This window comes from Octopus bimaculoides, chromosome 10, assembly GCF_046866305.1.
Source record: "Octopus bimaculoides isolate indiv1 chromosome 10, ASM4686630v1, whole genome shotgun sequence".
NCBI classification, from domain to species: Eukaryota; Metazoa; Mollusca; class Cephalopoda; order Octopoda; family Octopodidae; genus Octopus; species Octopus bimaculoides.
In genome coordinates, this window is record NC_142937.1 from 15288023 (window position 1) to 15313484 (window position 25462).

The 25462-nt window shown below is 35.8% G+C and overlaps 1 protein-coding gene across 4 annotated transcripts in view; it reads right to left on the bottom strand.

Moving 5' to 3' along the window:
* Positions 1-5291: 5291 nt before the first annotated feature.
* Positions 5292-25462, bottom strand: part of LOC106875013 (E3 ubiquitin-protein ligase RNF126) — a 48208-nt gene continuing 28037 nt past the window's right edge. For 2 of the 4 annotated variants that reach the window (XM_014922960.3, XM_014922959.3), the window contains exons 6-9: positions 21603-21678; positions 19892-19985; positions 9908-10023; positions 5292-6626 (exon numbers count right to left, since the gene is read on the bottom strand). In XM_014922960.3, coding sequence (XP_014778446.1) covers positions 6534-6626; positions 9908-10023; positions 19892-19985; positions 21603-21678 — 379 coding nt within the window. In that variant the 3' untranslated portion in view covers positions 5292-6533. Of the gene's footprint in view, positions 6627-7572; positions 7610-9907; positions 10024-19891; positions 19986-21602; positions 21679-25462 lie in introns of those variants that run through there. The other 2 variants (XM_089358399.1, XM_089358398.1) reach the window with 1 other exon arrangement.

Consider the following 25462-nt stretch of genomic DNA (forward strand, 5'->3'; position numbering starts at 1 on the left):
ATCATATTTACATCTTTAATAATAGGATCAAGTCCTCTAGTACCAGTCTCAGCTAATTCATTTGGGACTTGAAAGACAAGAAAAAAATGTTTTTCTGTGGAGTGGAAAATTATAAGCAAGGCTATTGCTTATAAAATTGGAAATTCTTTTTGCTTTCTATCTTGAAGAGTTATACCAAACCCTATTCTCCAGGCGGCACCTTTGAAATACGAGGATTGAGGCTGGTTTTTCATGTGTTCACACATGTAAATGGACTCTCAAAAACTACCATTAGATATATTATAAATAAATTATATATCAAAGCTACTAGTACTTTGAATCAGTTGGTATTTCATGTTTAGTACACTAACATCTATAACTGTAAAGAATTAAGAATTCTTAATAGATATATAAATACTAAATTTTATATTAAAATATTAATATTTCACCATATATATTAGAAAAGGGACTGATTTTTCATGTATTCATACGTTTATGGGTGTTCAAAGAAACTATCATTAGATATCTTATTATAAATAATTAATTATATGTTAAATCTACTTGAAATATGAATCTGTTGATACTTCACGTCTTATTACACTAGCATCTGTAAATATAAGCATTAAAGAATGCTTAGTAGATATAAAAATATTAATTAAATGGTAAAGATGTATACTAAATTTTCTGCACAGGTAACAGTATCATTGCGGTTTGCTATAAATTTAATTAAACACTTTTCTCATAAATATGTCAATATTTCATAATATAATTATTAAACTAAGAGGCAAAAAGAATTGATTTTATAGTTGTGGCTTTAGTAATATTAGGTTTTTAAATAAAAATTTTATCAATTGTATTTTGGTAACATTAAAATTTTCTTTTGCTTATGTAGTTGTATTGACCATAACTATTAAACACAAATTTAGAGGACACATGATAATTAGCAGTTTTTGATGTCATATTTTTGTTGGCTTCCATATTTTAATAAACACACTATTACATGAGGAATGTTACTGCTCGCTCTTTATATATATATATATATATATAAAAAAAAACACCTAGTTCACTCTAATGGCAACACCACCACCAACAACTATTATGTATTACAAACCCACATGCACAACTATATCATACATATTTGTTATATATATATATATATATATATATATATTTATTTATATATACTCGTTTTTTTTTTAAATACATACATTACCAAAACGCTCACATCTAAGTCTCTCAAGGGCTCGACCAATGCATTGGAACGTAACTCCTTTCTAGGAAATTCTCCCCTGATGAAATACCCAATTAACCAGCTTCAATATGATAAGTTCAAATCAATTTAATTTTTCTAATTGAATTGGATATGGAAACGGCTGTAGGGACAAGAATTGCATATATTATCGATTTGAATATCTTTGAATAAACTGATGTCTCTATGTCAATTTCTCCATTTTCTTTTCTCATTCACAAGTATTTTAAGTCCCCATATCCATCAATGCAAAACTAACATATTCAGTTTTTCACTGAACACTGGTATAAACTAAGATGCAAACATCTCTGAAAGGAGTATAGGTCCTTGGCATGATTTTATATACACATCACACACATATCATCAGATGCTACTCCCGTCTCCAAACAAAGCAATATTTCCTCGCTCATAAGCACAAAGACCAGATATGAATTCACAGAATATTACAATCAAATGGTGACATATTTTTGTGAATAGAGACCATTCAGTAAGTGTATATCAAGACAAGGGAGCAAAAACACAAATACACAGATGTTTCCACTTACCAACATTCCTCACTCACAAGGTTCTGTTGACCCAAGACTAGACTACGAAACACTTGCACAAGGTGACACATGCAGCAGTCGCAAAATAAACCACACAACCATGCCTGTGCATGCATGCACACATTATCATCACTTAAATGTCTGGGTTGTTAGGAGTTGGATGGCTTGACAAGATCCAAAGACTGTACAGAGCCCTTAATGTCTGGCTGGCATAATTTTTAGTGGATGCCCTTCCCAATACCAACCACCTTAGTGTATATATATATATATATCCATCATTTAACGTCCACTTTCCACGCTAGCATGGGTTGGACCATTTGACTGAGGACTGGTGAAACCGGATGGCAACACCAGCCTCCAATCTGATTTGGCAGAGTTTCTACAGCTGGATGCCCTTCCTAACGCCAATCTCTTAGAGAGTGTAGTGGGTGCTTTTACGTGTCACCCGCAAGAAGGCCAAACACATACACTTACATTATATATAAACACACATATTAGGGGGAACACTGAGGATTCAGTTGCCCAATCAACTGAATAACTTGCTCCTGAATTAGCAAGTAAGATGCTCAGCACTACAGACACGTGTACTCTTAATGTAATTTTTTGGCAGCATCAGGATGACACAGTGCACTGAGGCTGTACCCTTTAAGTACAGAAACATGCTTCAACAGTTTCCATCTGCCCAGTTTGACTCTCAAGATATGGATTAACCCGTATTTATTCACACTGTTTTCAGTCACTCATTCATTATCATGAAGCTTCAAGATTTTTGATATGTGATTGTTTATGTTTTAGAACGACATTGTAGGATTAGTGAGAGAGCCCTGATATGGTCAGTTTGACCATAAACCAGGCAGAATATTTGGGCCAGATTTGGCTGATTGAAATGCTACAGAGCTTACCTGAGGCTAGAGAAAAATGACATCTGCCCAATGTGCCATGCAGTGGAACCAAACCAGAGTTGTAAAATGAATTGGCTATTCTGCTACTCTGCATCCACAGATATAATACATATGGGGAAGAGGGGGCTCAAATATTCTTTTATTCTTTCACTTGTTTCAGACACCGAACTGCAGCCATACTGGGGCACCACTTAGAAGGGCTTAGTTGAACAAATCAACACTAGTACTTATTTTTAAAACCGATTCTTATTCTGGGGACGTAAAGAAACACTGGTTGTCAAGCAGTGGTAGGACACATACACATGTGGAAGGCCTCTTTCAGTTTCTGTTAACTCTACTCACAAGGCTTTGGTTGACCTGGGGCTACAGTAACAGATATGTGCCAAGGTTGCCGCACAGTGGGACAACCTGGAACCATGTGGTTGGGAAGCAAACTTCTTACATAGCCACACCTACACGTATTTATATATATATATATATATATATATACACATACATAAAATGTGTATGTGTGTGTTGGGTGTCATGGAGGCAAAGTGGTTGAGTTCCTTTCGAGTGTTGGGCCTCACAGAAGCAATGACCAAGACTTTTGGCATTATGTTGTGCTTAAGAAGACCCATCAAGCCAAGCAAAATAGCAGTTGTGGCTGATACAGGTGTCACTCAAATGGTACCCACGCTAGTGGCATGTAAAAGCACATATTACACTCAGTGTGGTTGGCATTAGGAAGATTATCCAGCCATAGAAAACCATGCCAAATCAGACTGGAGTCTAGTGAAGCCTTCCAGGTTACCAGTCCTGGTCAAACCTTCCAACCCTTGCCAGCATAGACAATGGGTGTTAAATAATGATATATATATAACACATAAATATATAAAAGTGTTTATGCTACATGATATACATAAGTTATCCCTCCACCTTCCATGAGACAACCTTATCAATGCTGATGACATGATTAAAAACCACCTTGTACTCATTGTAAAGTTGTAGGTGATAGCAAGTGCATCAAGGCACATGTGCACTTTGCAAAGCCCTTTCAAGCATTGTCTAAGATAGCAAAAACTCTCTGTAAGAACTCATAAGAGTAGAGCAGTCTCCTTGGACTTCACCTGGGGCAATCTCTCTAGTGTCATTAACATGATGAAATGAAACCAAGTCGACTGGGTTTTCTTGTATGTGCACAAAATGACACCTTAAAAACCTGTGAAGCAGAAAATCAATGTAAATTGACACAGTAATGGATCATTTGGGGTTGGAGGAAGGGGTACAACGAAAGTTATGACAAAAGGTTAACATTTGAAATTATTTAAAGAAAAAAACACAACAAACAAAATTGAATGTATAGACATCAATATATAAGTTCCAATTTCAACAGGTTTTACGAATTGATCTGAAGCTGCTCTCCAACACAGAAACTAGGTTATTTGATAGGAAATGAGACAACACAATTAGATAGTCATGTGATATGTATATGTACACATGAGGCTTGTGTGCATGTATGTATATCTGTAAATGACTTATGCATGTTTGTACCAATGCATGTGTGTCTGCACGTGCACACAAATTCTCCGATGGCATGTAAATGAAATACTTCAAACTGGATGAAGATGTATTTTGCATTATCTAATCCCTGGAATGTTTTACGTATATTCTTTTTACAGAATCAGTAGTGACTTGTAATTTCTTTACTAGCCATGCCTTTTCAGGTTTTGTGAAGCCCAGTTTCAAATTTTTTTTTTTTTTTTTTTGCTGAAGCAGTTAAATAACTTGGTAATGAACAAGTGTCCTAATAATCACAGATAAATGTAACCTCGTAATCTGAATATAGCATCTGCAATTTTCTCCTTAACAAAAGCAAGCATAGATGCTTACTTCTATTAAGACAATGTTAATATTTGCTGTATAACAGATTTTAACACCAATGCACATTTTACTCTTATCTGCTGGAGATCATTATGTCGGTCTGCTGTGCCTATATTTTTATAAAAGAGGTCATAGGAATATTCCACCCAGTAATCTTTCATAATGTCTATGAATATGCCCTCTAGATCTTTGTAACTTCTTATATTGTGGTCTTCAGATCCATCAATCTTACAGGGTGCATTGTACATTTTGGTCACTACATAATCCCTGCTAAGTAGACAGTGTTGTGATGAGGTTTTTGGACAGCTGCTTGTGATGTAGGTCACATCTTTGGTGCTAATTCCCACAGAATCTGCATCAATTCTTACATCTATGCATGCAAGATATACAGTGTGTATATGTATGTATAGAGTATGTATGTAAGCAAATTTTTTTGATTAAAATTTATTAGACAACAATCCTAATTTTAAATTAGGATAAAAATAATAAAAGCAGTGATTTTAATTTGTATATACAATGTTCTACTGAAACAGGAAACAAGACATTTGTGAAGCCTTATAATATACAAGTGTACAGTAATTCTCTACAAGTTATGTAGTAATAAAAACAACCTCCCCGAAATGAAAAATGAAAAAAGAAAAGGTTTACAAAAGAGTAAAATCACCTGGATAAAATCCATTTGTATTGAACAACCAAAAGGAACAGGAGAAAAAAAAAAAAAAAAAAAAAGCAAATTGAGATCAAAAAGATCAATTTTCAGTTGAAGAATGGTATTTATTAAGCGTAAAAGAAGTTTTACTTTGTTGCTTATGTTTAAATATTTTGACTTTCTTCTCTCGTTTTGATGTACCAAATATGAACAAAAGAATAGTTAGTAGCTACCAATCAATGGAAAAGTTCATTTGAAAGACTTCATAATTCAAAACTCCATTTAGGTAGCCACCATTTCAATGTCATATATATAAAACATCACTCGCAAATGCCATTTTGTCCTCAATTTAACAAGGATAAATATGGAATGAACAGAATTAAACCTATGATGTAATCTGTTATAACTTTAAAGTATTTTCATGTGGATATATTGCAGTAAAATTAATCATGGATTTAATTTAAGTATAAACTGACAATAACTAAAAAATAAATTTATCTTTAACAAACTACTTCATTAGATTATCCACACGAAGAAAAAGTTAACATTCAAATAAAAATTAAAATCTGAGAGACAATTCTGACCCTAAACTTGCATCTTCAAAACAAAAGAAAAAAAAAAAAAACTACAAAACTAGAGAAGAAATGATTTATGGAAGAGCAATGTTGTATTTGATGCCCCCCAAACTATTTTGAAGACCGATTTAATAGATTTCTAACTACCTTTCATCAATCATGTAAGCTCTGGAGGGTAGATACGTTTATATACATTGTACATACAAAACGTCATGTTACATCAGATATTCACAACACCAAAGTTTGTTTTTCTCGAGTCATCAATAGAAAATGTCAAGTTTTATTTGAAGAGATGATTTTTGTCTCAAATCTTTCTCACACTGTAATAGTCTTTATTTTCTTTTATTTCTTCCCTTTCACCATCTAAACTGAAATAAAAAGTTTTCTTCCTTTTCACTCTTCTCAAATATTAATTACTTAATGAATGCGTCTTGAAATTACATTTATTTTCATGCTAATATATTAATTTTTTTTTTTTAACTATCACACACAAGTGCAAGGGTTGGCAATCTCTTATTTCCACATTCATTAAATGAACACGGAAATCCAATGGATTACAATTGACAAATTATACAGTATATTTTTTTTCTTGATAAGATATGAATGCTTGTGCATGTATAAAGAACTCATTATCTTTTTTTTGTAAACATACATTCATAATTAAATGCATGAATAGGTCCAGGATACATAAAAGAGGTTCCAAAAATAAAAGTATTGAAAACAAAATGTTGGAAGGGAAGAAAATCTGAAGTGTGAAATTTAGGGATTTTTTCAGCTTAAGTCCATAGAGGTCGAAGATGAATAGTGTTTTGCAGTCGTATCTCTTCCATTTAAATCCTTTCGGCAAACTGGACAATTCCCGTGCTACAATAATAGAGAGCACCATTACAAAAGAAAAATATGAATACAAATATCGGTAAATATTCTCCAATAGAAAACGTAAAATAAATCCCGATCCAGTTTGAAGTATTTCATTTATAGGCCATCGAAGAATTTCACATACACACATGCATATATAAATATATACGCAAATACACACATATACATGAACATGTATAAAAACATGCATATATACGCATACATACACACATCTACATTTATGCACACACTATTACATAAATATACAAACACAAACATACATTTATGAACATATCTATATATACACAAACACATATATATATATATATATATATATATATATATATATAGCTATGCACACACAGTCATGTATATATATATGCTGATGTACTTCGTAGGGTTTTCGAGCGAGATCATTGCCAGTGACCCTGGACTGGCTTTTGTGCGGGTGGCACATAAAAGACACCATTTCGAGCGTGGCCGTTGCCAGTACCGCCTGACTGGCCTTCGTGCGGGTGACACGTAAAAGCACCCACTACACTCTCTGAGTGGTTGGCGTTAGGAAGGGCATCCAGCTGTAGAAACTCTGCCAAATCAGATTGGAGGCTGGTGTTGCCATCCGGTTTCACCAGTCCTCAGTCAAATCGTCCAACCCATGCTAGCATGGAAAGCAGACGTTAAACGATGATGATGATGATGATGATGATATACATACATAAATATTCACAAATATATGCACACACTGGATGTTGTTTACCTTGACATGCCACACAAAAGACTTAAGGCAAAACTCTCTGCAATGGGTGTGAAAGATGATCTTTTTAAGTGGTTGGAATACTTCATTCTCACCTGAAAAGAGGTAGTCACGGTTCTAGGATAGAATTCTTCACTCTAGGAGATGTTATCTGGTGTACCGCAGTGATCTTGGCCCCCTTTTGTTTGTTGCATACATTAATGACATAGATGCCAACTTAAAAAATGCCACAGTGCTGAAATATGCAAATGAGATCAGGCTGTACCTTCTTGAGATAAAAAGGAAAGATCCTGAACATTATAGATCTTTCCTGCAATCGGACCTGGACACAATGCAACAATGGATCATGGCCTGGCAACTCAAGCTGGCTGTGGACAAGTGTATCACCATGTATTTTGGGAGAAAAAGCCCAGATTCCACATGCTCTCTCCACAACACTAATATCAAGAAGTCTTCTTGTGAATGTAACCTGCGCATTACTGTCAGCAGAGTTTAGCACTGGACAAAGCACATCTCTAAAATTGACTTTCGGAAACATTTTTTCCCCACTCAGAGTTGTTGAAGCATGGAACAAGCTACCTGCATCAGTTGTTAGCTGCCAAGACATTGCATCCTTTAAAACCTCCATGCTTCCTGAAATTCTCCAATACTACACCTGATATCCCCGCTCCATATGCATGCAAACATATATCATGATTCATACACTGTTCACTTTGCTGACATTTGTACATAATTCTATGTACTATGCATGCACCTTTGATGAGTTGTAGTGCACCCGAGCACTATACACAATTTCATTATTATATGCTTGTATGTACACATACACATTCTTTTTAATGCCCTCTACCATGTTTCCATAGACCATACAAAATTCACAGACTTTTTCTGATGGCTGGATGCTCTTCCTCTCATCAACATTCACCTGATTTCAAGAAAGGCAATACTTCCTCGGGTGCTTCTAATGCGACCAGCACAGCACGACAGACAGACAGGTTTCCACATAAGATTGCAAACAAATAACACTGCTTGTATGACTACATTTGTTCCCAATTACAATTAACATATAATGTCAAGACACAGACACACAAACAATGGGCGTCTCTCAGATTTTAAGTAACAAATCCACTCATGCGGTTTTGGCAGGCTCAAGGTTAAAAAGGGAGAGACACTTGCCAAGGGTGGCAGAGAGTGGGACTGAACCTGAAACCATGCGGTTGTGAAGTAAACTTAATCACATAGTTGTGTGTGTGTGTCATGATGATCGTGTATATATATACATACACGCACTCACAAGGTGCGCGTACACATGCACATACACAGAGTGCGAGTACACACGCACACAAAGTGCGAGTACATACGCACACAGAGTGCGAGTACACACGCACACAGAGTGCGAGTACACACGCACACAAAAGTGCAAGTACACATGCACACACTGAGTATACATGCGCACACACTGAGTATACACACGCACACACACACACAAAGTGTGAGTATATACACACACATATCCACATGAGTACAGATATACACACACAAACATCTATAAATATATACCTTCATACAAATACACATATCCACGCCATTCTCAATGTCTTGAAAAATTAAGCCAAAACGATAGTCAAGAGTGAATGCTCAACAGCTCAAATAGTCAACTTGGTGCCATAAATGCTCATGGCTAATTTGGATTGTCCAATGCATTTTTTTCGTATTATCCATTATCCATTTCAAATGCATCCAAATATTCAATTAAAATGCAACAAACTCTGGGTATTAGTGAAAATTTCATCACCCTACAACACTTTTGCTTTATAATTTGTGACGCTTTGTCAAGTAGATAAGCATTTTTGAATAAAAGGTGGAAAAAAAAGATATACATATATATATATATATATATATTTATTTGGGTGGGCAAAAGTAGGTATACAGTTACTTAGCCTGAGTGGAATTTTCTTTTTCATCTAAGCAATTCATAAGTTGACTAAGGGTCATCCTCATTGCTGTTTAACATCCATTTTCCCATGCTGGCATGTGTTGGACAGCTCGACACGGAGCTGGCCAACAGTCCACACTCCAAATGTTTGTTGTGACACGTTTTCTATGGCTGGAGTTCTTAACCCCAACAGAGGGTGCTTTTTAGATGCCAGCAGCACGGGTGTGTTTATGCAAAACAAGTGTGGGTGCATTGTATGTGGCACTGGCTCCTGAAAGGACAAACCTGTATGTATGGAAAGGGAGCAATTTTACTTAGCTCGATGCCCAGTGTTCGAAGATCTTTCCTCACCACTTTGTCTTACATCTTCCTGGGTCTACCCCTTCCACAGGGTCCTTCCACAGGGTCCTTCCACAATTAGAGCTCAGCACTTCTTTATGCAGCTAGGATAGCTGCAGGAAATGCCTAGTTCATTTGAAGGCCTCATTTTTGATTTCTGAGGCCTTCCAATGCTTGAGTCAGAAGCAACTGTATACCTACTTTTGTTCACCCTGGTATATACATTTATAGATGGTAAAGAACAATTCTAAATATACTTACCCTTGATAACCACTGATCTATACAATTTATGTGGTATTGATGATTGCAACCCAATTCTTTCACTTGTTCACTTAACTCAAATTCATTTAGACATATTGGGCATTGGAGGTTTTTGTCTAAAAGAGATAAAAAGTAAAACGACATTTGAAAACAGATATAAATAGTTATAAATTTTGAAGCAGGAAATTACATGATTAATAAGCACAAAAAAAAAAAAAGATCCTATACACCAACAAATAGTTTTTTTTATTGCATTTACATTTTAATAAGAGACAGAGAGAGAATTAAAATTGGTTTAAAGAAAAAACTGGTTGTCGAGAAAGAAATACAGTGTATGTGTGTGAAAGATAGATAGATGGGTAGTCTTGCCACCAAAGTAACCAACAAGACTTTCACTAACTGTTTACTATGAAAGAAAAGGTACGTGCATGATAAACAGATATTTTTACTGGCTGCATAGCAACAAGGTAAAGACCAAGTTTTAATAACATTGTGGGAAGATACATTTTATTCGCAATTTACACATTAAAAAGGGTACTGTTAATTGTTCATTTCTGATACTGCAAATAATGATATACATACATACACAAAAAGAAAAAGTGCTGTGTGTGGCATACAAGAGGAAGGAATGCGAGATGGTTTGGACGTGATGTGTAAGAGTGAGGATGGCATTCAGATTACTGTTAAATGTAATGCTTATCTATTCACATCGTTTGGAAATAATCATGCTTTATTTCATAGTTTCAAGATTTTAATGATGGGATTCTTTATTTTTAGAAAGACATTGTAGGAAGGTATGAAAGGCAGGATCTGGCCAGTCTGAACATAAACCAAGTAGAATATTCGGGCCAGATATGGCTGGTTTAACTGCTGAAGGATTGAAGTGGATGGTACCAGTGGAGGAGGATGACCTAGGGGTGAGTGGGTGTGGGATGAAGGGATGAGTGGGCGTGGGAGGAAGTGGTGAGAACTGATCTCAAGATGTTAAGCCTCACAGCAGAGATGATGATGGAAGATGTCTGGCAATATGATGTTCTAGAGAAGACCCACCCACCTCGGTGAAACTGAGTTCTGGAAGCACTATATACCCACCCTATTGAGCCAAACCCCACCTTGTCTTTGTGCATTATGCTTGTCTCCCCACACCCACTCCTGCAGCCCGTCATCTCACTCTCCTCCCACTGTCAACAGCATCATTATCTCGTCATACCCCTACATACTCATTTCACCACTCGCTCCATTCCTCTTGGCACTCATGAACTCCCTGCTCACTCACCCACACCACCACTTCATTTACATTCACCTCCTTGAGGATGAGGGATTTTGTGACTTCTGTTTTTTAAACACTTAAACTGATGTCAAAACTGAATTGTGTTTTACAATCCTATCTTCCATTTAAATCTTTCCAGTAAACTAGGTTAACCTAAACACAAAATATATATATATACATTGGGGAATAAAGGAAAATAAATTACTTTTTGAGGTATTAAAAAAACAAAAAAAAAACAATGAAATTTCTTGCTCATTTTTGTATATAGTTTACAAGATTCTTGATATGAACTTGTTGAAACAATTCACTGTATGTCACAAGGGTCATTGTGCCAATAACACACACTGGTTCTATTTTACTTCTTTATTATTTGTCAACTGCTTAACTATTTAATCAGTTGCTTAATTGTTTGATTAACCATTCAGTTATATTTGTCAAAGCATTTTTGTCACCATTCATAATCTCATCAAATACATGCCCTCTGAATGAAGTTGACCTGGAATGGAGGGGGGACATGTTATTGATGAAGTCACAGATACTGACTGATCAACCAGTTAACCTAACAATCAAATAATTGGTTAAATAGTTAACCAATTGATCTTGCCAAGATCAATTTTGCCTTTCATCCTTTCACGGTAGATAAATTAAGTACCACTCAAATACTGGGTTTAATGTAATAGGCTTATCTTTCCTGCCAAAACCTGCTGGCTCAGTGTCACAATTTGTAACTATTATTGGCATAACAATATTCCCGATACAAAACTAACAATATACTTATCACTGAAAAAAAAAAAAAAGGTCATATTTAAAATTTTTAAATCTAATAGAAATAGAATCAAAATGAAGTTATAATCATTGCATATAATAGAAAACAGAACCAAATAAAATATGCAGTGTGTGTGTGTATGTGTGTGCACTTGTGCATGCCCAGACCTGTGTATTCTTTTTTCTTTATTAGTAAATACACCACCTAGTGTTGATAATTTAATACATGGTACGAAATACTGTTCAAATGCCAAACATTGGTTCTGTAGGTTAAAAAGTTGTTACAATCAATCCCAACGTAATATAATTAACAAATTTCATTATATCAAGAATATTGTAGTTACTTTTATAAATATTTTAAAAACGATTCAATTTAGTGGCTACTTAAGTTTTACTCACTCTGCCAATATACACGAAGATAGTTTTTCATATATACCACCTCACATATCACCCAAATTGTAACATTCTATTTTTATAATTTCGTTTTCCATGTGCCACTTTAAACGCATTCAAAATGTAAACATTTTAATTAACTTTTTTGTTTCTTTTACTGTGAAAGACTATTTTAATTTTCAACTATGGATACAACAGTAAATTAAACTATATTTTAATTTAAGATATCAATCCACTTCAAACTTTTGAAAAAGTGTTGTATTTCTGAGAAACTGGATTTTCTTTCTCTGCACAACATTATTCTGCATCCACATTTAAAACACACACACACACACACACACACACACCCCCAGAGTACCAGACCAATTATCTGGCAAGCTTGGGAGTAAAAGTGTCCCAGATTTCCAGAGAATCTAAATATATACTTAAAATATAAAATAAACCATGAAAAGTAAACAAGTCCTATTTAACAGATTCAAATTAATACACTTCTAAAGCAGGATCTGTTTAGTAGCCATATCATACCTCACCATGTATAGAGTATAATGTTTAAAGGATGAAAATTAAGTGAAGAAAAATAAAGGACATGATTTTATTTAACAAATACAACTACAAATTAATACAATTCTACAGCAGAGTATCTTCAATCTTTATCAATCCACTTTGGAAAGAAAAGAAAAAGACTTAAACTATATGCAAATTAACCAAATTCAAAAACACTGTCTATATACTCAATACAGGATAATATATTGCATGATGTTGCACAATATTCCCGGCAGCCAGATAAGAGGTATGGTACTGTATTTAGTTTGACCCAGTAAAGTGTTATTCTTTCTACTCAACCACACAATGCCAAAACTGAAGAGAAATATAATTTCCTGCAATTATTTCTAGCTAGCTGCACTATTAAGTATCTAAAGGAGGCATGGATTACTCACTACAATTGTTAAAACTATGTGAGAACAGCAACAACAAAAGCTCTGGAAAATAAAAATGTGAAGCAGGCATCCAACAGAGGAACTTTCAATTCAAGACTCGGTCAGTTTCATATCAGATTTTGCTGTCTCACTTAACAAAATACTAAAGCCAGTCTCTTCAATTTATCTGTTTGAATATTGAAATGCAGCGTTTCTCTCAGTATTATTTGCATATAATAATATTCAAGTGTATGCAATGGAAATAACTTATATTAGTTTACTTGTGCAGGTTAAGAAAAAGTGATTTTTGTAGAAAAGTCAAAGAACCAATTTTGTTTTTTCTTAAAAAAAATTTCATCTGGAATATATCGTTACACAGTTCTTTCTGCAATCAAAGTTGAATTTCAAAGAGGTGTCAATTTATAAGAAAAAGGAAGACTAAAATAGTTCTTTTTAATTACTGGTTAATTCTCTTTTCAGGTGGACCCAGACAATGACTGGAACTTACTCATTCCCTTTAATAAATTTTAATTAACTGTTGCACACAAACACACAACAAAGTATTTTATCATTAAAGTTATTACTATTGGAAGCAAGCATGGTCAAGGCCACGTAGCTAAGAAGTGTATTTTCCGAGTATGAGGCCAAGTTCAATAAACAGCACTGCACGTTATTCTGGGCAGGTGTCTCCTAAAGCCATACGATGCAGAAACTATACAGAAGCTCATCATGGAACACAAGTGTAGGCGCAGGAGTGGCTGTGTGGTAAGTAGCTTGCTTACCAACCACATGGTGCAGGGTTCATTCCCACTGCGTGGCACCTTGGGCAAGTGTCTACTATAGCCTCGGGCCGACCAAAGCCTTGTGAGTGGATTTGGTAGACAGAAACTGAAAGAAGCCCATCGTATTTATGTCTGTGTGTGTATATGTTTGTCCCCCCAACGTCACTTGACAACCGATGGTGGTGTGTTTATGTCCCCGTAACTTAGCAGTTCAGCAAACGAGACCGATAGAATAAGTACTAGGCTTACAAAGAATAAGTTCTGAGGTCGATTTGCTCGACTAAAGGCGGTGCTCCAGCATGGCCACAGTCAAATGACTGAAACAAGTAAAAGAGTAAATAGAGTAAGAGACAACAGGACAAAATGATAAGTTCCATCTAATGTTGCTTTTGTCCCTTATGGGATTGATAAACTAAACGCAAGACAAAGTAGTGAGGTTGGTACAACTGACTAAAACCATTGAAGGTTTCAACTAAGCATGGTCATAGTTCAAAGACTACATTACAGTGGTCAAACACATCCAGTGTATCTCTTCCAAATTTATAGCATTGTATAAAAATCAGAAGTTATGAATATACAGGTGGAGTGACAAATATTTACACAGAAATGCCTCAATGTATTTAGCTTCATCCATCAATAAAATCAAATACAGTGGAGGGTTCACCAAATCATTGACCTAATACCTATTTCCTTATATTGAAAGTTGTGGAGAGTGGTGGAATAAAAATGTTGAATTCTGAAGAAAATTTTTTTGTAATGTTTTGTATTAACATTTGTTACTAACATACCCAACACTTTAACCATAATTTCCACCTCATACTTGAAATGAGTAGCAACATAAATCTTCTTTACTATGTTAAGAGATTATGTATGGTTTCATTATACTGTTATATGGTGACATGAAATGTGTGTTCTTCAAATTTTTTTCTATAGTATTACACATTTGGAACAAAGGGATACCAGCTTCACATTTAGCAGTAGCCATTTTAAATTTGATGGTTTTTTGAAAGTAGCAGCAGCAAAAGAAAAATGTAGCAAGCATAACCATGTTTTGGAAGTAAAGTCAAATATTCCAATTTCTGATTGTGATAGCAACTCTGACAGCAATATTGAAAGCAAGAACGAATTTATTCCAGAAAGACAATGCAGTGAAAAGTTGAAAATATTTCTCTTCAAAATTTTTCAAAAGAAACCATACCCAATCACAGTCTTCCTGAGGACTTGAAACCAATCGATTATTCCCTTTATTTTTTCCTATTGAAATGTTCCAGACAATAACTGCAGAAACAAATTGTTACGCAGAACATAAACAAAGGAAAAAAAACAGTCTATGGTCTTATACATGCCTGAACAAAATCTGGGTATCTTTTGCAACAAACATTAAAGGCATTAGGAAGGTGGATAACCAACTACTGAAACACATGTGAACCTTTCAGCGACCCCTGAATTTCTAGTATCATGACTAGTATATGGCTCTCAGTTTTTGAATATACAAGACACCAGCAGTACCCCAATATATGAGGAAAGGACAATATGATCCATTATACAAAATAAAACACCTCCTGGACACTGTACAAGTTATTTAAAATCATGTTACTAACCTGGAAAAAAGGATGTCTGGTAGATTATGAATGCTGGATACAAATCTAGAATTATATTCCAGGCAAGCCCACAAAACTGGGTAAATCTTTTGAAGTTTTAAATGGGCAATAACTACAGTAGTTGAAATCAGCATGGATAAGGTTACAATGTAGTTGAGAAATTAACACTTCCATATTATACCCAAGGTCATATATATATAAATATATAAACTGGTATTTCAGTTTGGTCAGATCTGTAGTGAACTTAGAAGCTATGGCAACATATGTGTGTCACAGTAATTGCAAATAGAATAGGACTGCTGTTGGATATAAAAAGAAGCAAAATTAAAAATAGGTAAAATAAACCATTGGCAGGAAGGAAATTTGCCAACAACTGTATACAGAGATAGGAAATTAATTTACCTATCAACTTATGCTCAACTTCATGTTGTGGAGGAAAATGGCACACTATTTGTAAATCTCAAATACAATTACATAGACAATGTCGAACAGATGAATCAGATGTTGGGTGATTACATACTTGATAGGAGTACTGTGAATACTTATTTTATGATACTATATACTTAACCACAAGGGAAGCAGAACTGAGGCAATGATCTGCAGATCTGAGCATACGTTGCAATGCAATTGAGAGCAGGAAAATCATTCTAAATAAAAAGTTTGATTTAGGCACAAGGCCAACAGTTTTTCAAATGTGGGAGTTAGTCACTACCAAACAACCTCGGTAGTTGATTGGTATTTCTTTTTAGCAACCCTAGAGAGATGAAAAGTTGATATCAAAAGGATTTGGACTCTGGACACAAGTGTTGAACAAAGAATTTTTTCCAAAACTCTAAAGATTCAGCCAATAATTAAATAGCTATTGGTGGTTAAGTCAAAAGATTGCCAGAGAGACATCTCTAAATTCAGCCAATCTCAATAAAACAGAAAAAGAAGAAAAAAGGAAAAGAAAGAAAATTCAATTGCCATAAGAGGTTGTGTTGAGAATGCCAACATCAGAAAAGGAAAGCTCCTAGCAGATGGCTAATTGAAACAACTTTCCAATGGGCATTCTGCCAGACTGTATAATGCAATGTAGGAAGCTTTACAACCTTTCACAAAAGAAGTGTGTGTGTGTGTGTGTGTGTGTGTGTGTGTGTGTGTGTGTGTGTGTGTGTGTGTGTGTAATATGAAATTTAATTTGGTAAAACACTATTTTAAAATTTAGCATTTTCAATTTTTTTTCCTATTTATTTAAACTTTTAATTTACCTATGAGTGACAAATATTAGTGAATCATTGAGTGTGTGTGTGTATGTATGTATTTACATAATTTGTTTCCAAGCAGTTTGGTTATTCATTATTTCATAGTAGTTTACATTTACACTGCATCCGTTTTATAGGCAAATTCAAATTCAATTAAAAATCCAATAATGTGCATAATTCTTCTATATTACATTTGTCTGTGTATAAAATACACTACTGTATAATTAAGGGTAATTAACATCTAATTAAGGGTAATAACATCTCCTACTGACTTTTCTTTAATATTGGTTTCAAATTTTGGCAAGTCAGTAAGAATTGGTAAGTCAACTACATTGACCCCAGTGGTCAACTGGTACTTATTTTATCAACCCCAAAAGAAAGAAAGGCAAAAATCAACCTTGGTAGAATATTTTAAACTCGGAATGTAAAGACAAATGAAATGTTACCAAGCATTTTGCCCAGCCTGCTATTGACTGCCAGTTTGCCCAGCCTGCTAATGACTGCCAGTTTGCCCAGCCTGCTAATGACTGCCAGTTTGCCCAGCCTGCTAATGACTGCCAGTTTACCACCTTGACTGATTTTGCTTTAATAAAATGGAAGTGTTTAGTTAGATTTATAATTGAAAAAGTTCATGTACCTTAAATGGAGAAAAAACTTAATCCTAAGGTGACTTTTAAACTTTACTGGTGTAAGCCATAAAAGTACACCTAGTCAAGTCAACATGGCAGAAATCGCTAGATTTCTTTTTTTTCTAGAAAATCAGTTTGGTTTTGATACTGATGGTATTCTTACATAAATTTTACACTCATTTACACTTCTCTCTCTAACTGAGATAGCCATTTATCTTCTCTATTGTAAGTAACCTCTTTCTGCCCCCCCCCCCCAATTCATTACCAACCATAAAACCACTTCCCTCAATACTTCTCCCCACTCAGTTGATGGGGCTTGTCTTGCAAGTTACTAGGTGATTTCACTGCTCCTGGTGCCACATAAAAAGCACCCAGTGCACTCTGTAAAGTGGTTAGTATTAGGAAGGGCACTGAACCATAGCAACCATACCAAAGCAGATAGAGCCTGGTGCAGGCTTCTGACTCACCAACCCCAGTCAAAAACTATCCAACCCAAGCCAACACTGAAGGGGGACATTAAATGACAATGACAATGATGATATAGTACTCAGTTTGGATAGTGATGCAAGTGTGTTAGAGTTGTTACACAAGATCAATATGTTTATCATTTAAGTATGGATTATAAAAGAAAACAAAAAAAACCTTTTTTTTTTTAATTATACATAAAGAATATCAGTAAATGTCTCAATAAATTTTGATACAGTTTCATTATCTTCACTATTTTCCAGTCAATTTAAGGTTATGTAAAAGCAGAGTTTTTCTTGAATTTTATAAAACATCCTTTGCTTGCATGAAATTCTGGCTTATTAGAAGTTTATTCCAATCTGCATATAAACTGATAAGATTTTTTTTTAATTAATACAAGATGCAAGTGTATTTCTTTCTATGTTGGCCATCAATGTATACTTTTACTGAATTCTCCATTTGTTATCAACACTTTACCACATTTTAAGGACATAATTTTTACTGATATATTTCTTACATTATGCATGTTCTTTATTTTATCTCTAATAATTGAATACTTGTCACATTCAGAACCCTTGTTATTGGAGCAAGTCTACAAATTTTGGGGGGAAGCAACAGTAGATTATATCAACTCTAGTATTTGAATGGTACTTGATTTTATTGACTCAGAAAGGATGAAAAGCAAAGTCAATTTTGTCAAGATTTGAACACAGACTGTAATACATTGTTGTTAGCACTCCGTCGCTTACGACATCGAGGGTTCCAGTTGATCCGATCAACGGAACAGCCTGCTCGTGAAATTAACGTGCAAGTGGCTAAGCACTCCACAGACACGAGTACCCTTAACATAGTCCTCGGGGATATTCAGCGTGACACAGTGTGACAAAGCGGACCCTTTAAATTACAGGCACAACAGAAACAGGAAGAAAGAGTGAGAGAAAGTTGTGGTGGAAGAGTACAGCAGGGTTTGCCACCATCCCCTGCCGGAGCCTCGTGGAGCTTTAGGTGTTTTCGCTCAATAAACACTCACAACGCCAGGTCTGGGAATCAAAATTGCGATCCTATGACCGCAAGTCCGCTGCCCTAACCAATGGGCCATTGCGCCTCCTAACGCAGACTGTAATACATTATAAATTCACAATGCCATAGACTGAATAAGCCATTGCATCAGTTTATTTACAACCAGAAATGAGAAGAAAAACTGAGCACTTCCATCTATACAGACCATCTCACATGTGTAGAATATAATCCATTTATTGAAACTGGATAATTAGTGATGTCCCCTTCCACCGCATGAAAAACCTATATAGTCATAATTATTATTATTATAAGGAGTAAGACCACACATCACTAAAAATACCTAAACATATCTAAACGTCTTACATTAAGTTTAGCTTCATCAATACAATGTAGTATGCTCTATTTGGGTATAAATGATATTCAGTAAGATCTGATCTATTCATTAAACAATCAATCCTTCATAAAAGGAATTTATTTATTTCCTTTTGTTATAATGGTAAAAGTTGGCACAGATGGAATCATTTTCAGACTGAGACATTATTTTGATAGATTCTTCAGAGCTACTAATTCATTTGACAATCATTTGTAAATAGGATCTTATGAAGGATACAATTAGTGCAACTTTATTTAGGCCAATTTATTCAGTAGTTTCCAAGCTTTGTCAAATTGTTGAATTCTGTGGATATTGAATTAGCTAAGTTTAAGCAATCCTAAAGACAAAGAATAATCAACTGACAGAAACATACCTGCTATACTCTTTGTACATAGTGTAGATGGAATAATTTACAAATAAAATTGTTTAATTTGTTACACTTAAGGGCAGTAAATTATTTATATTGCAGTAACAATTAAAAAATGAATATATTGAATGAAACAAGAAAAAAAAAATTTAACTTACCAACTTGTTCTTTCTTTATCTCAGTCAGAGCAAGAGCATCTATTTTGTCTTTGTCAGCTGGAGGGATACCTGCTCCATCAATTTGATTCATCAACTACAAAATGAAGATCAGAAATGTTTCATTAAGCTAGACAGACAATATCACCATATACATACACATTTCACACATATATACACTCATACACACAAGTATATGTATCAAATTGGTGCTTTCTATTTGATACATGTGAAGGCGCATGGCTCAGGGTTAGAGCATCAAGCTTACGATCATGAGGTTGTGAGTTCAAATCCTGGACCAGGCTGTGTGTTGAGCTCTTTAGCAAGACACTATTTCACGTTGCTCCAGTTCACTCAGCTGTAGAAACGAGTTGCGACGTCACAGGTGCCAAGCTGTATCGGCCTTTGCCTTTCCCTTGGATAACACTGGCGGCGTGGAGAGGGGAGGCCGGTATACATGGACGACTGTTGGTCTTCCATAAACAATCTTGCCCGGACTTGTGGCTGGAAGGGTAACTTTCTAGGTGCAATCCCATGGTCAGTCATGACTGAAGGGGGTCTCAGCATTTGATACATTCACTGTATAACATACCAAAAGCCCCACCGGATTTTGTTCAATCATTGAAGTTAAGCAGCATTGAGCCTAATTAGTACTTAGATGAGTGATAAGTGTTTAAGTGCTGTAAACATTACTTCCTAGTTGGTATAAGCCTAACTGTATACTTAAGTCCTCTTTTCAACCATATGGTTCCAGAATCCGTTTCAATGCACAGCACATTGGCCAAGTGTGTAAACCTGAGCAATGCCCTTACAAGTGAATGTGGTAGGCAGAAACTGTATGAAGCCCATCGAGTGTGTGTTTGTTTACATCCCACATGCTTTGCACTGATAAAGTACTGAGCTCCAAGCAGTGAAGTCTGCTATCATTTTCCTGTCAACAAACCATCTGCTGGCTCTGCACTTTTGAAAATGAGTGGGATAAGAGACCTACTTGAAAAACATAAGAGTTAGAGACACAAAGGGCATTTAGTTGTAAAACAATGATTCAATAACAATAATATCCGTCTAATCCAGGCTAACGTGGAAGAATGTGCAAAACAAATATACAATCACTGGCTTCACAAACCACCAGTGGAGGTGGAGAAATGTCAAAACACATGGCACATCCTGGTTCAGAGGCAATATTAATAATGCAGGAGATGAAGCCATAGCATTAAAAGTAAACTCCTTTTGAAATTAAACACCCTATACTTCACTAACCTAACTAAAAGAACTCAACCAAACTTCACCTTCTGCTAGGCACACACAGCCACCACAACCAGATGGCAAACTACCCACAACCATCTTCTGATCATCTAGCCTTTCTCATACATTTAAATGAATAAAGTACTTGGATTAAATTTTAAAATAAACCAGTGAAACTAGTTCCATAAACAACATCAAGGTTTAAAGAATTTACAATGCCACAATCACCAACACAGATATAGCAGTCAACAAAACTAGATGCTTCCAAAAAAACATTTCCTAAAAAGCAACAAAAAAATACAATCCTACTCAAAAAAATAACTGCTAAAAATATTAAGCTATTGCTGCATAGATAACAATCATATGCAATAAGGAGGAATTTATGGAATCAAATACCCAGAACAATAAACTTCAACTCGGACATAAAACATTCTCAAAAATCTGTAAAAATAATTTTTTAAATACTAACCTGGCTTATAACAGAATCTAATCCACCGGCACCCCATGCATAGTCCCCAGGGTTAGCATGAAGAGGAAATATGTTTCTGAAGAAAAAAAAAAAAAAAATGTATATATAGATATACATACATACATACATACATAAAGAGAATATAAAGCAGAAAAGTAATTATTTTAAAATATCAATTAAGCCATCTGCTTTTATCTATTCATATTTAAACTAAAATATTGGTTTCAAATTTTGGCACAAAGCCAGCAATTTCGGGGGAGAAGATAAGCCATTTACATTGATTCCAGTGCTCAACTGGTACTTACTTTATTGACTCCTAAAAGGATGAAAGGCAAAGTTAATCCCAGCAGATTTTGAACCCAGAACAAAGCATAAAGACATGAAATGCTGTCAAGCATTTCGCTCAGAGTGTTAACAATTCTGCCAGCTCACTTTTTTTTACCCTAAAATATTGACGGAATTCTTGTATTAATAACATCAGCAGATTTCACTCCTTCCACAATGCCAGACATTTTAGTGCGGAAAGTGTCACTGAATTGTTTTGAAATTCAAAACAAGTGAGAAAAAATGGTGAAGCTTGTTCACAAGTATCATGTGATGTCAACACAAGGACACACACACATACACATCACAGGCACACACGCAGCTTTTGTCAGCCTTGGGCTAAAAAATAAGACATTTGCCTATGGTGCTGCACAGTGGAACTGAACTAAAAAATCACATTGTTGGGGAGCAAGCTTATCAATCACACACCTGAATTTAATTAAACTTTATTTTAAATTTTATCATAACTTTAAATCACAATGCATAATATCACAAGGAGTGAGGTTACTCTAAGTTATTAAATGCTTGGAAGGTGCAACAGTGAGTTGAATTTTTAGTCATTTGGCAATGTCTATCATTCATTTGGGTTTGTATCATTGTTAAGAACAAGCTGTTAAGTAGGTAACGTAACTATTTAGGTAATCTTACTATTACCCTGCATAACACTGTTTAATTACACTACATTTTGAGAAAACATATCTAGAGCATTGAGATAAGACTGCATTAATATTCAATTAAGAGAAGGCATGTGGCTAGTGTATTCATCTTATCACATGGTCAGGAGCTCAATTCCTGGCAGTGCACTGTGTCCCTGAGCAAGATGCATTATTTCTTGTGCCCCAGTCAACTCAGCTGGCAAAAATGAGCTGTACCTGTAATTCAAAGGAGCTGCCTTGTCATGCTGAATCTTCCTGATGTTAATGGTATGCAAGTCTGTGGAGTGCTCAGCCACTTGCAAGTTAATTTCACAAGTAGGTTGTTCAGTTGCTTGTATCAACTGGAACACTAATCATCATAACTGACAGAGAGTCAAGCCTAATCTTCAATTAGAATAGTTTCAAGATAAAAATTTAGTCGGGTTCATGAAAGAACCTTTTGCTACGCTGTTACAAACTCCATCATATATCTACAAATGTAAGTTATAGCTGATTTGTGAAACTTGTCTAAATTCTTGAAAATTTCAAGATTTAATTGAAACATTCTAATTAAAATACAGTAGCAAAAAGGTTAATGTTTTTGTATCCAAGATCTTGTGAGCTATCAGATCTTGAAGATTAATTACTAGATGATTATGATTTTACATACTAAAGAGCAAGTCCCAAACACACTTAAATTTTAAGATCTTAAAAAACATTTGTTTTCATTGTGAATATTCTGAAAATGGTAGAATAGCTCAGTTAAACTGAAGAGTAAGAATCATAATTATCAAAACAATTTTAAACTTGGATAAGAATTATCTTCATATCGATTGAAATGTTAGCTATGTTTAGGTTTTAAACTTTCCAATAATACAGTAAACTTTATGTAAAAAAAAGTAAAATAAAATAAGCTTCAATTACTGTCTAGTTTTAATTTAGTCAAAATATTGAACATCTTTTTTAAACTGAGTAGACTTTAACCCTTTAGCATTCACATTACTCTAATGCTTATTTTTGCTTTTATTTATTCCAGTTATTAGACTGCAGCCATGCTGGAGCACTGCATTGGGGAATTTTTTTAGTCGAATGAATGGATCCCAGTACTTATTCTACTGGTCTCTTTTGCTGAACCACTAAATTGCAAGGGTGTGAACATACCAGCACCAGTTGTCAAGCAATGGTGGGGGAGGGGGTGACAAACACACACTACAAGCTTCTTTGAATTTCTGTCTACCATATCCATTCACAAGGTTTTGGTTGGTCCAAAGTGCCAACACAGTGCCTGGAACCATTGTGGTTGGGAAGCAAACTTCTTTATTTCATTACATTTGCCATAAAGGCATAATACAGATGGAAGCTTGCGGGCTGGATACAGACACAATGATGCTGATGGAATGAAAAAAGAGATGGTTGGTGGGGGAAGCAGCCAATGCCAGCCGACTGTTACTTCCCGATAACATTGTTCTTTTTTAAAAACACAAATGAGGTGTTGAACCACTTACAACAATTACAAATTGAGGCGCTGAGACTCTTACCAATCAAAAAAAAGTTCGCTAAGCCTCTTACCAAGTTCAAATCAAGGCACTAAGACCTCTTACTCTACTTCCCCGATTGAGTCTCTTGCTGCCTGCAGTCGCAAGCCGGGGTGCCATAAGAGATAATTGTATTCATCCTTGGTAAAGGAATCCATCACCCTGTATAAATAATTTTCCGCCATGACCTCTGCAGTCACCTGCGGAGGCCAATCTGGGTTTTCAATGCAGGTCAGGACCTTCTGTTCCTGACCTTCCAGATTCCTTGCAAAGTTCTCTATTGTCCCTCTCTTAAGAAAGATCACACATTCTTCATTTATCATACTGGGAGGGGGCCACAGTTTCCTCTGTCGGTGGCACAATTCCCACCGACGAGATTTTGGGACATGCTGGCAGTGTACTGCTAACCACCGGCACTGTCCCATTCTTTTTCTTCTTGTCTTTGATACAGGAGGAGGTGGTTCCTCTGCTTTAACCGGAGGATCATCCCTCCCTCCCGCAGCTTTAGGGTCCTTTGGTGAGCAACCATTGTTGCCCACCTTCCTTTTTTTCGGGGAGGTCAACCTCCTCGACTACCTCTACCTCTCCCTCCAGAGGAGGAAGGGAGGGGGCTCTTCTACAACCAACTGTTCTAGGACCCTACTCTGGTCCTGGGAACAGTTCTTTTTGATGTGACCTGGTTCCAGGCAAAGGTGACACTTGCGGGGGGAGGGGGGGGGGCCTCCAGAATCACCGGGTACCTGCAACCGGCCATTTTCAAAAAATCTGGAGAAACCAGATTCTTGGCTGATTGGATCCACAGGGTCAAAGCAGCTTTTGACCCAACACAATCAGCTTGGATCTGCTACCACCCAGACCCCGGCAGACAGGGTCCTGTATCGACTCGGGTTCTATCCTGGGTGGCAACCCGCAGACCCAAGCTCTTGTCAACTTGGGGAAAAACAAAATCTCTTTGCCCTCTAAGGGCTGGCTCGCAAATTTGCGAGACTCCTCAGGGGTGCCAAACAGCAACCACACTATTGCATATTTGACCCCACTTGAGATGAATTTAAATAGTTGGCAAATACCCTGTCAACTCTTTTTCAATTTGTGTCTTTTGAAAGAGAGCAATGGTGTTGAGCGATTTTGAGTAAGTCCTTAACACCACCGTCCTCTTTTTATCCACTGTTTGGGTGGGACAATGTCCCACTCTAACGTTGTGTTGTTTATCTCTTTTGCCATGTTCCTTTTTTGGGGGGGGAGGGGTCACAAAAAAACAAAAGTTCACAGAGCTCAAAAAAAAAAAAAAAATGCAGGAAGGAATGAAGAAAAGAAACCGTTCAAAAACACAGCAAACTATTCTGGCCGTCCTGGTACTCCTGGCCAA